The sequence below is a fragment of the Panthera leo genome, chromosome B2 (assembly GCF_018350215.1).
Source record: "Panthera leo isolate Ple1 chromosome B2, P.leo_Ple1_pat1.1, whole genome shotgun sequence".
Lineage (NCBI taxonomy): Eukaryota > Metazoa > Chordata > Mammalia > Carnivora > Felidae > Panthera > Panthera leo.
The window spans coordinates 89,084,802-89,101,266 of record NC_056683.1 but is presented as its reverse complement, the minus strand read 5'-3'; the positions used below and the strand labels follow the sequence as shown (position 1 = coordinate 89,101,266).

Below are 16,465 nucleotides of genomic sequence, written 5' to 3'. Positions count from 1 at the left end.
TTGTCCTAGTAATATTTGTTTATATAGATCAATAAATAAGATTTATTTAAAGGGATGAAGGAATTACCGAAGCAGTGAGGCTTTGAAGAGCTATACTCCAGGGGAAAGGAAAGCTATAGAGGATGAACCAATATTGGAACGTGCCTGTGTGTGTGTTTATTTTCCACCTCTTCTAGTTCCTGCTAGAAACTAGACTGACATTATGAGAAATAGAAGTTCGAGGTGGTCACATCATTCCTACCCCAGATTTTCCAATGGCTTAATAATATCACTGAGGACAAACCAAGTCCTTATAGTTGCTTCCTAGGCCTTACATGACCTCAATGACTACATAAATGAGATTGAACATATTTGGGTCTGAAGAGGCACAGATGGAAGAAAGCACAAAATTGTTTTACCACTAGTGCACTAACAAACATAGGACTTGACATTCCAAAGGCATATATTCATTCTAGTGACAGTTATTTACATTTAATTTTTTCATATTTTCATTATTTTTAATTGAGATATAATTACAGAAAACGTATGTTTTCAAGTGTTCAATGAGTTTTGATAAATGTATTACTCTATGTACCAACACTTCAATCAAGATATAAATCATTTCCATCACCCTAGAAATTTCCCTCCTTGCTTTTTCCAGTTAATCTTCCCTCTACAGAAGCAGTCGCTATGATTTCTATTTTTATAGGTCATATTAATTAATTGAAGTTGCAAGTTATATTGCTACCATACTGGTTACAACATTGCCGTAAGTCTTTGGGTGGTGTTAATGTATTTTCATTATTCATATTTCACCTACTTTTCTAGAGCTCAGATTCTTGGTGTTTTAAGACAAAGTCTGCTTTTTTGTTTGTTTGTTTTTACTTTTATAGACCTCTGCTAGAAAACAAACATCTTCAGAGAAGAATTCCATCTATTTTATTATCTTTTTAGCATTTGGAATATTTAGCATAGGATCTCAACCAAGAAAAGGTGTTCAAGAAATGCTTACTAGCTGCTTTATATTATTCAATATTCAGTAACTATTCATCATGAGTGAAAGGTTTATCAGAAATTTTGTATATCATATTAAGACAATTTTATGAATTTTCTAAAATGGGAAAATTTACAAACTAAAATATGTTATAATCATAAAAAAAAAAAAAAAACTTGTCTAGCTCATAGACTCTTTAATGAATAGAAGCCATGCTGACACAAATGGTCCTACATTATGATTAGGTACTACAAGTAACTTGGGCTTTGAGAGTACTATTGTACTATACTAAACTAAACTAGTTCACTAAACTATTTACAAATTAATTTCTAGGATACCAGAGGCACCTGGGTGGCTCAGTTAAGTGTCTGACTTCAGCTCAGGTCATGATCTCACAGCTTGTGGGTTTGAGCCCCACGTCAGGCTCTGTGCTGACAGCTCAGAGCCTGGAGCCTGCTTCAGATTCTGTGTCTCCCTCTCTCTCTCTGCAACCCCGCCCCCTGCTCATGCTCTGTCTCTCTCCCTCTCTCATAAATAAACATTAATTTTTTTTTTTTTTTTTTTTTTTAGAATCCAACCCTTATATTTCTATGGCAAGTTACATACATTATTTCAATCCTCAAGGAAATAGGCAAGGCATTCTCAATTTACAGTTTACAGTTAAGAAAAAGGTTCAACACAGAATTGACTTACACAAAATCCCCTTCCCATTAACCAGTGATGCCAGGACTAGATTATTATTTTGTTCATTCTACTATCCTGTGCTGCATGTACAAAAGGAAAGAGCCAGCTTGTATTCCAGAATTCAATTTCCTTTTTTCTTTTCTGAAAATTCATAAGTCGCCCATTCCTTCCATCCTCCAGCATAATGTTGAACACTGAAAACACATAGCAAAGTTAATGCTGTAAACATTTTCTCCTGCTTTATAAACACAAAGTCGATAGGAACTTTAGAGATTTAGAGATACAAGGACTACTCTAGACTTTAAAACTATTTAAAAGACTTCTGAGTAGGATGAAAATACAGAGGCTCTTAGTCACTATCCTGCTATTAACACAGTGATTATAAAAATTTTTTCAGTAGACCAGTAAAAACGTCATACATATGAAACATCGCAATACACATTCTTGAATACATTTTTATACTCCATCCATGTACCTGTTAAAGCCCAGAGATACTGCTGTGTCCATAGCCTTCTTGCTTCTCACTCCGGCTAAACAAGAAAACACTAGGCTGTCAGATTGGGATGGTTTTACTTCATTGTACTTCTCTTTGAAGTCTTTTGGGTTCATCTGTAGAGCTTCACCTACCTCATCCACTGGAAGAAAATGGTAAGAATTTCAGTTAAATTTTAGATACAGTAAATTACCGAATCTATATATACTTTTGTAATGAATCAATTTAAGACACAGGTCACTTACATGGTATATTGACAGACCCGGGAATTTTCCCATACTCAACAATTTCCCATCTCTCTCTAACATCAATTAACGTAATTTGTCTGGAATTCAAGAGACTTTTAAGTTCCTTGTAAGTGACATCTTTGAAAACAGCAGTACAAAAATTGTGGCAGCTTCCTTTTATTGACTTCAAACCTGGAAAGAATAAAATAATTTAGGCACCTTCAAAGTAACGTTGCTATTAATAACCTGGAAAGCAGTTCAAAGGAAATTTTCCCCCTGGTTCCAGTCAGCTAACGATGGTTGATGTTTCTCCTTCGCTGAATTTTGCATTCAGTGTATTTTGCACACAGCCTGATGGAGCCACAGGATGCAGCCATACCCTCTTGCCCTCCATGCTTAACGGCTGGCCTTGTGCCAGCTCCATATTCTACTCTCTCCAAGCCCTTAATTAGGTAGAGCTTGTAAATACACATTCAGCATTTGGTAACAGAATTGTGCAAATAGTTTGTAAGTCAACCATAATCCAAAAATACAATGTGAAGAAAAATTTAATTTCCCCTTACAAGTGAAAATAACAAGCCATATGTTAAGATGTGGGGACGTTACATTTGAAATTACGCTTGTAAGTACTTAAAGGCACTGTTTCTGTTAAATAATTGATAGGGTGTCTGGCTGGCTCAGAAAAGCACGTGACTCTTGTTCAAGCCCCATGTTGGGTGTAAAGATTGCTTAAATAAAAACAAAAAATAATTGGTAACATAATATGGTACTGAGTAATAACTCATAAAATAAATCTATGGGTCCATAGTGATATAAGTATATAATTGAACAAATAATTGGGGAGAAGGGATTATTTCAATTGATAAATGTAGAATGAATGACAGAGAAAGTCACCATTAGGTTAACACCCCAGTAATTATTTCAGCAAGAGCCATTGATAGATGCTAGAGTTAGGGGGTGAAAGTATGAGAAACAGGATAGTATCTCCTCCAGGAGATACTAATTACAAAAGGAGACACCTGAAAGATGCCACTTTAACCAATTATTCAAAGATCATTAGTGATAAATATCGACAGCATGCAGTCTCTAAGGTTGCTCGAAGAAGAGCACATCACTTCCTTAGTATTTTTGCCAAAAATGCACACCCTGAATCAAATCAGAAGACCATCTCAGACAAATCCAATCTACAAAGTAACTAGTACTCTTAAAAGGTATCAAAGTTATGAAAACAAAGAGTGGGGGAACTGTCAGCCAACTGAAGCCAACTAAGGAGTCATGACAATGTAATACAATATAGAATCCTGGATTGGATCTGGACTATAAAAGGCATCAGTGGGGAAACTGGTGAAATTTAAAGTTTATTTATTTTGAGAGAGTGAGAGAGAATGTGAGTTGAGAGAGGCAGAGGGAGAGCGAGAGGGAGAATCCAAGTAGGCTCTGCATTATCAGCATGGAGCCCAATGTGGGGCTCAAACCCACAAACTGTTAGTTTTTTACCTGAGCCAAAATCAAGAGTTGGCCTGAGCCATCCAGGTGCCCCAAAACTTGTGAAATAAGGTCTGTGGATTAGTTAATAGTATTATGTCATATTCCTTTCCTGATTTCAATAATCATATCATGTAAGATGCTTACATTAGGGGAAGTTGAAGAAGAACGAAGGGAACTCCGTTTTACTTTTGCAACTTTTCTATAGTTCCAAACTGTTTTTTTTTAAAAAACATGAAAGAAAACCCAAAAGATTTGTTCAATAAATAAAAACAAAATTTTAATAATCATTTTACACAACAAAATGACCACTTATAAGAAAGGTAAATAATAATGCTTCAAATGTTGTTTTAAACATTGAATATATTATAAAGTGAAACTGGTTTAAATATATACTATATATAAATTACATATTTTATTATTTATTTTTGAGAGAGAGAGAGAATGATTGTGAGCAGGGGAGGGGCAGAGAGAGAAGGAGACACAAAATTCAAAGCAGGCTCCAGGCTCTTCTGTCAGCACAGAGCCCAACGAACCGTGAGATCATGACCTGAGCCGAAGTCAGATGCTTAACCGACTGAGCTACCCAGGTGCCCCAAAATTGGTTTAAATAGTATAAACTGGCATAGGAAAAGGTTTAAAGGTCTAAGTCTTGAAGCAGACATACAGTATACCATCTGTAAGAATTCAGTATTTGGTAACAGTGATATTTCAGATTAATGGGGAAATTTTATTCAATAAATATGTACAGCAACTAGTTAGACATCAGGAAGAAATTTTAAGCAGGCTATTCCCTTATTTCTTATATGTAAATTTAAATTTCAACCTAAAAAGTAATATCTTAGAAGTACTAATAGAAACACATTATATACATATGATTTATACTATAGTTTGATATATGATATACAAAAACACAATGAATAGAAAACCTGAACATCCTTCCAGAGAAGGCATACAGATGGCCAACAGACACATGAAAAGATGCTCAACATCAGTAATCATCAGGGAAATGCAAATTGAAACCATAATGAGATATCACCTCACTCCTGTTAGAATGGCTATTATCAAAAAGACAAGAAATAAGTGTTGGAGAGGATGTGGAGAAAAGGGAACCCTTGTGCACTGTTGGTGGGAATGTCAATTGGAAAAGAGTATGGACTTTCCTGAGAAAAATAAAAAATAGAGCTACTATATGATCCAGCAATTCCACTTCGGGGTATTTATCTGAAGAAAATGAAGATGCTACCTTGTAAAGATATCTGCACCCCATGTTCACTACAGCATTATTTCCAACAGCCAAACTATAGAAACAACCTAAGTGTCCACTGATGGATAAATGAATAAAGAAACTGTGGCGCGCGCACACACACACACACACACACACACCAGGAATATTATTCAGCCATAAAAAAGAATGAACTCTTGCCATTTGAGACAACATGGATGGACCTTGAGGATACACACTAAGTCAGACAGTGAAAGATAAACAAATACCATGTGATCTCATACGTGGAAACAAAAAACCCTCAAAACCCAAGCTCATAGATACAGAGAACAGATTGGTGGTCGCCTGAGGCAGGGAATGGTGGGGGGGGGGGGCGATGGAGAGAGAAATGGGTGCAGGTAAAAAAGGTAAACATTTAAAAAATTATTTTTTTAATTAAAAAATAAGAATTCTCATCTTAATAGGGAAAAGGGAGAGGGAATGTAGGCCTCTTAGGGGGAAGTAAATGATTTTTAGGGAAGATGAATGGACCCTTAGAAGAACAGATTGGAGGTAAGACAGTTTGTGATAATGCTTGTCTGGGTGTGCTGTTGAGTTCTAGTCTCCTTTCCTGTGATGAGTCATCATGGTTGATGAAACTCCTGGGGAGAGGACTTATGACAATTGAGTTCCTTTTGAAGGATCTGTCTAAAGACAGGTAAGGGGAGTTCAGAGAAAGCCTCTCTCTGCATCTGCTGTTTTTCAAATGCTTACAGCTCAAAAAAAAAACAAAAACAAAACAAAAAAAAAAACCAAAAACCTGCCAACCCAAATTTCAGTTTGAAATATGATGCCCTAAAAATATTTAAAATCACATATTACACTATACCAATTGAGGATCTAGTAAAATTCAGAATGATCTAATTCATACTGTATACATGTTTAGAAGTTAGTTTTTCTAATACAATTGTCAGGTCTTTTTAGTAAGGAGAAACCTATAGGAATGAGCTTTTTTTTCAAATAAAAAGTTAAGAAATTTAGTTATTTCTTTACATCTCTAAATTCTAGAATTATTCATTAAATTAATTTCAATTAGCTTAATGTGATTTAATTATGTGGCTAAAGAAATTATATATAGGAGTGCCTGGGTGGCTCAACTGGTTAAGTGTCCGACTTCAGCTCAGGTCATGATCTCTCAGTTTGCGAGTTTGAGCCCCATGTTGGGCTGTCTGCTCTGACAGCTCAGAGCCTGGAGCCTGCTTCAGATTCTGTGTCTCCCTCTCTCTCTGCCTCTCTCCCACTCACACTCTGTCTGTCTGTCTCTCAAAAATAAACATTAAAAAAAATTTTTTTAATAAAATAAAGAAATTATATATAGAAAAAATATACATAGGGGCACCTGGGTGGCTCATTCGGTTAAGCGGTCAGCTCAGGTCATGGTCTCACAGTTTCGTGAGTTCAGCCCCGCATCGGGCTCTGCACTAACAGAGTGGAGCCCGCTTGGGGACTCTCTCTTCTCTCTCTCTTTCTCTGCCCACCCCCCTGCTCTCTGTCTCTCTCAAAATAAATAAACTTTAATAAATAAATAAATAAACATTTAAAAAAGAAATCATATCCATGATTTGGGTTCTAAATTTATAAATTCATAATTTTTTTCATAAATTTACCTTCTTTTCTATGTTATAGTGTAGCATGGTTTTGTACTATATGTTATACTTTAAAATAATAAATTTCACTTAGAAAGAGTCTACCACTGGGGCACCTAGGTGGCTCTGTTGGTTAAGTATCTGACTTTGGCTCAGATCGTGATCTTTCAGTATGTGGGTTTGAGCCCTGCATCGGGCTCTGTGCTGACAGCTCAGAGCCTGGAGTCTGCTTTGGATTCTGTGTCTCCCTCTCTCTCTCTCTGCCTGTTCCCTGCTTGTGCTCTGTCTCTCTCTTAAAACTAAACAAACATTTAAAAAAACAAAAACAAAGAAAGAAAAGAAACAGTCTACCACTGGGGCACCTGGCTGCTTAGTCAGTTAAGTGTCTGGCTCTTCATTTCAGCTCAGGTCATGATCTCATAGTTTGTGGGATTGAGCCCTAAATCAGGCTCTGTGTGGACAGTACTTGGGATTCTCTCCCTACTTCTCTCTCTCTCTCTCTCTGTATCCCCCACCCCTGCCAAAAAAAAAAAAAAAAAAAAAAGTCTACGATTACCCCTTACTTTCTAATTAAGTTTGGCAGTCTTTTTATAATTCCAAATAAAGTTTTGATGTGAAAAATATAACTATTTGAAACATAAAAGGGGAACCTAGGTGGCTCAGTTGGTCAAGCATCTGACTCAATCTTGGCTCAGGCCATGATCTCCCATCATGGTTCATGGGTTCAAGCAAAGAGCCTGCTTGGGACTCTGTCTCTCCCTCTCTCTGCCCCTCCCCCATTTGTTCTCTCTAATAAATAAATAAACTTTAAAAAAAGAAGGAAACATAAGAGCTTTTGCTTAGTAATGATAACAATCATAATAATAGCAATTCATTCTTGCCACAGCCATAAAATAAATTCCCTAGTTCACCTATACTCTTCTGGATCTTGACACCTTAGAAAACCAATGTCAATATCTGTTGAATATTGACAATTTTTTCTAGGGACTGTGCAATGGACAATATAGACAACATGCAACCAAGAAAGAAACGATGATTGTTACTTTAGAGAGAAAACATTAGGAAGAACATCTGGTGTGCTTCCTTTTCAAATGGGTATTTGGATTTAGTGTGAACATTTTATAACTTCTAATGTAATCACTTTAATAAATATTTTCAGTTTTTTGAACCACTCACAGCAAAATGCTGAAAGCAAGTGAACAACCATCCTAGTGAGTAAAATGGTACAATGGAAATTTCTGGTAAGGCAATGCATTTTATTTCATGAAGTGATTTTAACAGGAAAGGGGAACACCCTATGTACTGACTTTCAGCTTCTTTTTTTTTTTTTAATTTTTATTTATTTATTTTTTTAATATATGAAATTTATTGTCAAATTGGTTTCCATACAACACCCAGTGCTCATCCCAAAAGGTGCCCTCCTCAATACCCATCACCCACCCTCCCCTCCCTCCCACCCCCCATCAACCCTCAGTTTGTCAGCTTCTTAAAGTTACTTGTCTTTTCAACCTTTTACTCCTCTATCACAGTACTTCCCCCTTAAATAGGCCAGCGAGCCAAGTCCTCTCAGCTGTCACCTTCCTCAAACTCCCTCCTTATTTAAGACATCTGCTGCTGGCAGCTGATTCGTATTAACTAGGGCACCTCCGTGTTTTCTGTTGTTCTTTGTAGCCCAAGGACTAGGATACCAAGTAAAGGCGTTTATGCAACCTGGTTATTACCAGGAAAGCTGCTTAGAATCTTCCAGAGGTCAGCACCCTGGAAATAGATAGGGCAAGACTGCGTAGGTGAAAGTTCACTCACTTTGTGCCACCACAAAGGTGTGTTAGCACAGTACTGAGTGGCAGTACACATGACTTAGTAGGTCCCATTTGGGATCCTGCTTCAAACCTGAGTCTAAACAGAAGCAAAAAGGAAGAACAATAAAACTAGCAGAATAATACTGGAGGGGATGGCTTCAGAGAATAAAGGTAGCCAGCAAGTTTTTGATCTCATGGAAACGTAGGAGACAAAAGTCATTTTCAGTGTAATGGGGGTCACTGATTAAGTGACAGGCACTCATATTAGCAGCCTCAAATCATTAAGAAGACAAGGATTGACAGCATTCTCTTGGGAAAGTCTTGGTTGAAAGATTAGAAACACGGGACACCTGGGTGGCTCAGTTGGTTAAGCATCCCACTTTTGATTTTGGCTCAGGTCATGATCTCAGAATTCGTGGGACAGAGCCCCGTCAGCGCAGAGCCTCTCTCTTCCTCTCTCTCAAAATAAATAAACATTAAAAAAAAAAAAAAAAAAAAAAAAAAAAAGGAAGGAAGATTAGAAACATCCTGAAATCGGAAGAAACCTAAATGTTCATTCAGGAAATGGTTAAATTATGAAGCCTATCATGCAGCACTTACAAGGAAACAGTGACTTAGGTGTCCATACTGTTAAATGAAAAAGCTTCCCCCTTTGACATCTGTATACATATAACATACTTGTGTTTTATAAATGTCCAGAAAAGCATCTGGAAGAAAACACTAAATTATTCCCGGGGAGTGAGAATGCAGAAAGAGGAGTTCTGGGACATAAATTAAAAAACAGCAACACCTGCGTATTACAAATGTAGTATTTTTAGGTGTACATTTATGTAGGCTTACAGGAAAGTGTTTAGAAGGATGTGTACCAAGCCTCACTTGCAGAGGAGAATGGAATATGGGAGGGCGTACAAAGAAGAACTTACATGGTGCTGTGTCTGTTTGAAAATAATGAGAATATAATTATGTATTACTAGAATTTTACACGAAAAGGCACCTTTTCTGTAACACCTTCTCCAACTCAGGTAGAATCATTGCTTTTGCCGTTGCAGTCTCACCGGGTTGTATATGGTGTTTACTTGTGTCTGTCTCTCCACAAAATGAAGTGAACTGAAGAGGCGATATCCCCCGCAGGAGGCCTGCCTTAGTAGGTGCTCAATAAATAAAACATTTGCATAGAAAAGCACATTTTAAGCTACCGAGGACATACCAACAGTTAAAGTGGAATAACTGGGAGGGAGAATTGGGGACACAGGGTTATGCCACAGTCTCTGTAGCTGTGTCCACAAATAAAAGTTTGTGCTAAAGGACAGGAAGTCGGCTTTGAGGAATACACCCAACACCTCCATAACCACTTTCGTTTCTCCGGCTCGTTCTGTCCTGGTGGTACCTTAATGGCTCTAACGCGTTCTAATTCAAGCAATGGGCGCGGCTTCTAGTGGGTAACAAGTGCAACTCGCAAAGCTGGGCTCGTGGTTAGTTTGTCTGGGGCAGAAGCGGGCCTCGCTCGCTCCTCTGAGCCGCGCACTGACCTTCATTGCTCAAACGCCAGTATCTTCCAAAATGCCTCCCCACGCAAGCTTCCTGGAGTAACGCTGACCTCCTTCCCTGCGTCCCCGGAGAGCGGCCCCAGACCCAAGTAGCCCGGAATCTGAAGGAACGAGAACTATCAGGAGGTGCTTCCTTCAAGCAGCGAGCACCCCCACCAATGCCATTCCTCCCCCGGGGCCCGAGGTTAGGCGCTGTCCCTTTCCCCATGGACCACAGAGCTCACCCCAGAGCACAGACTGCGCCGACCCGAGGATCGCACGGCGTGCACTCCCGAGCAGCGGCCCCGGCAGCACCATCTCCCGCTCGCGCCCACCGGGCTCCGGACCACTTCCTCCTCCGGCTTCACCACCGGTCCTCCCGGCGACCTCCGGGCTCTTGAGCGCCCCCCTCCGCCAGGCGCTGGCCGAGCCGAGGAGAGCCACGGGAAGTGATCGCTGAAGGAACCGGGCCCTAACTCAAGAAACTGAGAGCTGGGCTTTTTTTTTTTTTTTTTTTTTTTTTGGTTTTGATGATTACTTTTTACTTTTTTATTCTTTAAACCTTTTTAAAATATTTATTTATTTTTGAGAGAGAGAGAGCAACTGTGAGCAGGGGAGGGGCAGAGAGAGAGAGAGGGAGACACAGAATCCCAAGCAGGTTCCAGGCTCTGAGCTGTCAGCACAGAGCTCACCCAAGCCGTGAGATCATGACCTGAGCCCAAGTCGGAGGTTTAACCGACTGAGCCACCCAGGCGTCCCTTGATTATTATTTTTTTAAAGGAGAGACAACGTTTAAAAGTGGAAAGTAGAAAATACACCAAAGATAAAATTTAAAGATTTAAAGTAAAAATTTCCAACTTACTTTATATCCGGATTCTTGCAGATTAATTTAAACTACATGGATGCTTTCCTGGGAATTGCTCTTAAATCCAATAGCCGGTTCAACTGATGTCAATATTAAGATAATCGCATGCTGTCATCTTTCCTCTACAACTTTGATATTTGACTGTATTTGACGATAGCTTTGCCAGAGGTAGGTCCAACTAATTTGTAATATGTGTTAGTTTTCAATTGCCACTGTAACGAATTACCACAAATTTACTGGCTTCAAACAATATAAATTTGTGTACAGTTCTGTATGTCAGTACTCATACTTGGCTAAAACTGAGGTGTTCACAAACCTGTGTTGCTTCCAAAGGCTCTTGGGGAGAATTTCTTTTCTTGCCTTTTTCATCCACTAGAAGTTGCATGCATTCCTTGGCTAGTGGTCCCCTTCCCCATCTTCAAAGCCAGCCCTGGTTAGTATCTTCAAATCTCTAACTCTGACTCTGCTTGTGTTGTCACATCCACTACTCTTCTTCTGACCCTTTTTTAAAAGACCTTTGTGATAATTTTGGGGCTACTCAGATGATCCAGGATAATTTCCTTATCTCAAGATCCTCAATTTAATCACATTTGCAAAGTCCTCTTGCCTTGTGAGGTAACATGATCACAGGTTCTAGGAACTAGAACACCTTTGGGGGCAGAGGGTGTTATGCATCTTCCCACATAGAATTTATCATCACTGTGTTTAAAAAAATTTTTTTAACATTTATTCATTTTTGAGAGAGAGAGGGTGAGCAGGGGAGGGGCAGAGAGAGAGGGAGACATAGAATCTGAAGCAGGTTCCAGGCTCCAAGCTGTCAGCACAGAGCTGGATGTGGGGCTCAAACTCACGAACTGTGAGATGATGGCTGGAGCCAAAGTCAGAGGCTTAACCTACTGAGCCACCCAGGGGCCCCTATTATGACCGTGTTTTTAAATTTATTGTCAACTTGGTTCATTACCTCATTTTTAATTTATTCTCAATTTGGTTCCCAAACATAATGAAAGCTATACTTAACTGCAAATTAATTTACAATGGAAAATTAAAAAATTAATTTCTAAATAGTATTACTAAAGTATCTAAGAATAATTTCATTAAGCACTTTAAAATTATTCAGTTTCAATAATTTAATAATTAATAAAAGCACTTCAAATTTCGACACCGGTGCCATCACGTACAATTATGTTTTTCCAAATCATTTGGAGTTTAGACATAGTTTCTATATAATCTATATTGTGGATTAACTTTGAACTAACATGTCATTATATATCATAGATTCACCCACTCCCCATGACATTCCTAAGCTGTCCTGAATACTTCATAAACCAAAGGTAGTGTGAACACAGGTATGGAAACAATGAAACAATGTACTTGGTTTCAATAAATCACATCCAATTTGATTTATGCTTTTGCAAGAGCACATATTACTAAACAATTCTTTTTCCAATGTTTATGACTAATTATTTGAGAAATATTTTTCTGCAGGATTTTTTTTCCTGAAAAGATGAATAGCTCCTCCAATACCAGCACAGTGCCAAATTTAGTTTATTTAAGAGTTCTTATAGCAAAAAGTCTTGTCAAAAGAGTCTTGATCATTATTCCTGGACAAGTGTCCAAGCTCTTCTTTCAGAGTTAGGAAAGCTTAAAGTGGGATGAAAGGGAGAAAAATAGTTGGTCCTGCTGAGTTGATATGAATCATTAATTCTCAACTCATTTTATTTCTTGGCATAATGCAAGTGAAAGGCAATTGGAAAGGAGGGGATTTCCCCCATTTCTTTCTAAGTCCACATCAAGCCTCCACATATTTGACAAATCAAATGAAGAATTAGGAAATGTATTGTTTTTCATGCAACTTTTTTTTGAAAGAGTTTTTATCAAAACTTAAAATGAGTATCTGTTGACTCAGCATTTCCACTGCTAACAGTTTACTGAAGATATTTGCATAAGTAGGCAAAGATAAAGGTACATTAACAGGAATCTGGGGATAAAATGACACATCCATTCACGGGAGTTGTTAGCAAGTAGTCAAAAGAATGAGGCTAATGTGGGGTTATGTCCAAGACATACTGTCAAGTGAAAAAAATCAAGTTGTAAATAGAACATAGACTGTTAGAAATCAAGATAGCTTTGGAATTTTGTTATTTCCGAGAAAAATTACATAGTGTTCGCATAATTCCTAAATTTCTGGTTCTAATTCAGTCCCCCCCTTTTTAAACTGTAAAGTGGATTCCAGTATATGATACATTTTTTAAAATCCCATTTACTGCAGTGCAGTGTGATATGGAAATTAGATTTGCTCAAGTTTGCATATCTTTTTTTCCTCCATGTTCTGTTTTAAATCTGATGTTAAAATAAATAAAAATGTTTGAGTGTAGACAATTTTGACTTCACAATTACACCACAATACGACCTATTCTTACTTGAGGAATTTTTTTTTCCCTAAAGCAAATATTCCCTAAAGAATATTTTTCCCCTACTCCAAAACGTGATTATGTATCCCTATACCTAGCACAGTAACCGGCAGATTTACAGTTATATTTGTTGAATGAGAGGTTTCCATACATACAATGTAAAACATCTAGTAACTTTCCTTGCCAAGTTCTTTACATAGAAATAACGCTATTTCGTAAGAAATGAATGAGAGTTTTTAAGGGAAAATCAAAAATTTTTCGGCTTATCTCTGGTATCTTTTGACACTTAGTCCAAGGTTCTATCCCTAAGGCCACACCTGTCTCCTGGCTGAAGAGTTGTGGGAGATTACAAAGCTTGTAGAGCTTACCCATAACTAGTGTTGATGTTTGCATTATCATTCGGACAAAATATTTTCAAACCAACTACTTTTGACTAAACAGATGCAACGTCCAGACTACTTTAACGGATAATCGAGCTTCGAAGAAGTATAGGTGTAGGTCAAGAAAATTTCTGTGTAGTGAGTAAGTAACGACAGGTAAGCCAAAACTAATGAAAAAATGCAAGATAACATATGACAAATGTTAGATGTGACTTTATCGTACAGAAGAGGGTGATGGAGGGAAGTCGGAGGTTATCCCGTTAGGCCCTCAGCAACAAGTGGGACCTAAGTCCCCGACTCGGGGAAGGCCTGAGCTGCGCACTCCCGGACACTCGGGACGCAACCTGGAGCCAGTTGCTGTTATTCTAAGATTAGCCTGGCCTGTAGCACTCTGCAGACTTAGAGAACGCAGGCGCGACGCGAGCCGACCCCGCCCTGTCCACGCCCTACTCCCGGTGCCCGACCGCCAGAAGCGCGGCCTGGAACCCGCCCGGCTGTGGGGCGGGCACACGAGGCCACGCCCCTACCGGCGGGGAGGTCGGCTGCGCAGGCGCAGTCTCTTGAAGTTGTAGACGCGGCGTCTCGGCCCGGCGTGGTGAGTCTGGACTGCGGCGCTGGGGTTGCCGCAGTATCTCGGTCGTCGCTTCTTCGCCTCCAGCCTCTTGTGGCAGGACGGGCCTGGGAGAGAGGCGTCCTGCGCCTCCACCCCTCCCCACTTCGCGATCCCGGGGCGGGGGGGGGGGGGGGCTTTCCAGGCGGTCGCCGAGGGCCGCGTGAGTGCGGCCCGGCTGGGCGGCGGCTGGAGGAGCCGGGGTTGTTTGGGCGGGAGGGGGGCCGCGGGGAGGGGCCCGCGTCTCCGCGGGATCGCGACCGAGGCTCGGCCCGACACCCTTTTCCCGCCTCCCTCCCGCGCTCTCGCCTCACTACGCGTTTTGTCTTGAGAAAGTTGGGATGCTTTGGGTAGGAACCGGAGGAAGCAAGGCTCACCGCGGGGTTTTGGAAGCATCGCAGAGTATTAGGAGCCCTGGAGACGAGCTGCCGGGGTCCGAGTCGCCACCACTCTCTGGGTCCCGGACCTCTGCAAGTCACTTAACTTCTGTGTGTCTGTTTCCTTAAGGGTAAAATGAGGGAAGTAATAGTAACCTCTCTCAAAAGGTGATTGTTGAGAATCAAGTGTGATAGCATCTTTGAAGTGCTTAGAGCCGAGCCTGATGCACAGCAAAAGTATGCACGTGCTGTTCATGTTTTGGAGCCTGATAACTAAAAGGACAGTGTGTCCTTCCCACGCTGAAAACAACTGCCCGAGAGAGAGTCCAAGGGTAGGGAAAAATGATTTTTTTCTTTTTCTCTTGTTTTTTCTTTGAGAATATGGGCTTTTGTTTGTATAGCATCTTTTTATAAAAAAATGCAAACATCTCTAAATAACTTAGTTGCACAGCCTACAGCAGAGAAAAGACAGATGTTAGAGTAATACTGAAGTTGAAAACTGAAAAGTTTTGTTTGAGAAACCACGTGAGAAAAATGGCCAGAGCTTATTTGTGCTGAAAAGCGTTAACGCACCGGCCCAGAGGCTGCTATCCTTAGAAAGGTCTGCTTTGCAAGGCTACAACTTGTTTGGCATCTGGGAGAGAACTATGTAGTTAAGCCGGAGTTACCAGCCCCCATAAAACCCCCCTGGCCTGTGAGTCTGTTATGGGTTCCCTGACAGAAACATTGCACAGACATTGCTAGATTTTCCTTTTTGGGGTAAAGAGTGCTCTGTTTGACCCTTTCGGGGAGGGAGAGAACATAAGCCTGCGCGTGGATTCCTGCAAACTTCACTTGTGTCTTTTTGCATTATGATCCAGGCTGTAGTCCATACGACATTGCTGTAATAAAAGTTAGTTATGAGTACAACTACATGCTGAGTCCTGTGAGTCCTTCAAGTGAATCCCCAAATGTGTGGGTGGGCTTGGAACTCCCCAGATCCAATATTGGTGGTAGAAAGAACTTGAAGGTCTAGTAATTGAACTTTAATTTTACTTCTTTTTGCCTTAAAGAGGACTGAAAAGGAAAGCTATCCAGATAAGTGATTGCTAAATAGTGGGTTGCTGTCCAGAAGTAATTCTGTTTAGATATATTCCATATGTCAGAAAAATCACTGGAACTTAACTCTACTTGCCAAGTTTGAGTGTCTTTTACAGACCTTTTGCAGATTATAGGTCAAACACCTGATTTTTTTGTTGTTCTGCCAGCATTACGTGCCATTGCCTATCTAGAGTTTATCTGTGCAGTTGGGGAAAAGGTGTGACAAGTCTCTCATGGCCATTTTTCCTAGATTCTATTACTTATGCCTATATTTTGAGGACATCAAGTTGAAATATTTGGAGGTAACTGTAGGCTTGGGTGTGGAAAGATCAGATTTGCCATCTGATTCTGTCTTTTTCCCCCCTCAGTTAAGTAGAAGACTAGATACTATTTTGAGAAGTAAGTAGATGGAGGAGTGAGAGGTTTGGGAGAGTGAGAAAGGTTTCAGATGACTGTGTGAGGAGTAGGTAAGTAAGTTTTCCAGAAAGTGTAGTGGATAATGGCATGTCTTAATCCATTTGAGATTGAGACTGTGTTATGAATTTAGCAACCCAGTCTGCTTTCTTACAAGATTTTCTCCAGCCTATTTGGATGGAAACGTGGAGAAAGTAGTTAATTGGGTTCATTTAGGTTTGAATTTGTGTTAGAGGAGTGATATGGTAGTCCTTAAGGCTGTGCTTTCATACTTTGTTCTTCCTATGTACA

At 39.8% G+C, this 16,465-nt stretch overlaps 2 protein-coding genes across 8 annotated transcripts in view; one reads left to right on the top strand and one right to left on the bottom strand.

The window, feature by feature from the left end:
• Positions 1–1,490: 1,490 nt before the first annotated feature.
• Positions 1,491–14,699, bottom strand: TSTD3 (thiosulfate sulfurtransferase like domain containing 3). Its single transcript, XM_042940402.1, has 8 exons — positions 14,457–14,699; positions 14,123–14,371; positions 11,864–11,919; positions 10,283–10,399; positions 10,041–10,159; positions 2,396–2,569; positions 2,133–2,292; positions 1,491–1,851 (listed from the first exon to the last, which is right to left on the bottom strand). The coding sequence occupies exons 1-8, from the start codon at positions 14,697–14,699 to the stop codon at positions 1,779–1,781; spliced, it is 1,191 nt and encodes a 396-aa protein (XP_042796336.1). The 3' UTR covers positions 1,491–1,778.
• The window catches only part of USP45 (ubiquitin specific peptidase 45), a 76,292-nt gene continuing 74,052 nt past the window's right edge, over positions 14,226–16,465 (top strand). Inside the window, exon 1 of one of the 7 annotated variants that reach the window (XM_042939436.1) lies at positions 14,226–14,288. The gene's annotated coding sequence lies outside the window, so the exon portion shown is untranslated. Of the gene's footprint in view, positions 14,289–14,574; positions 15,013–16,465 lie in introns of those variants that run through there. The other 6 variants (XM_042939438.1, XM_042939435.1, XR_006202723.1 and 3 more) reach the window with 6 other exon arrangements.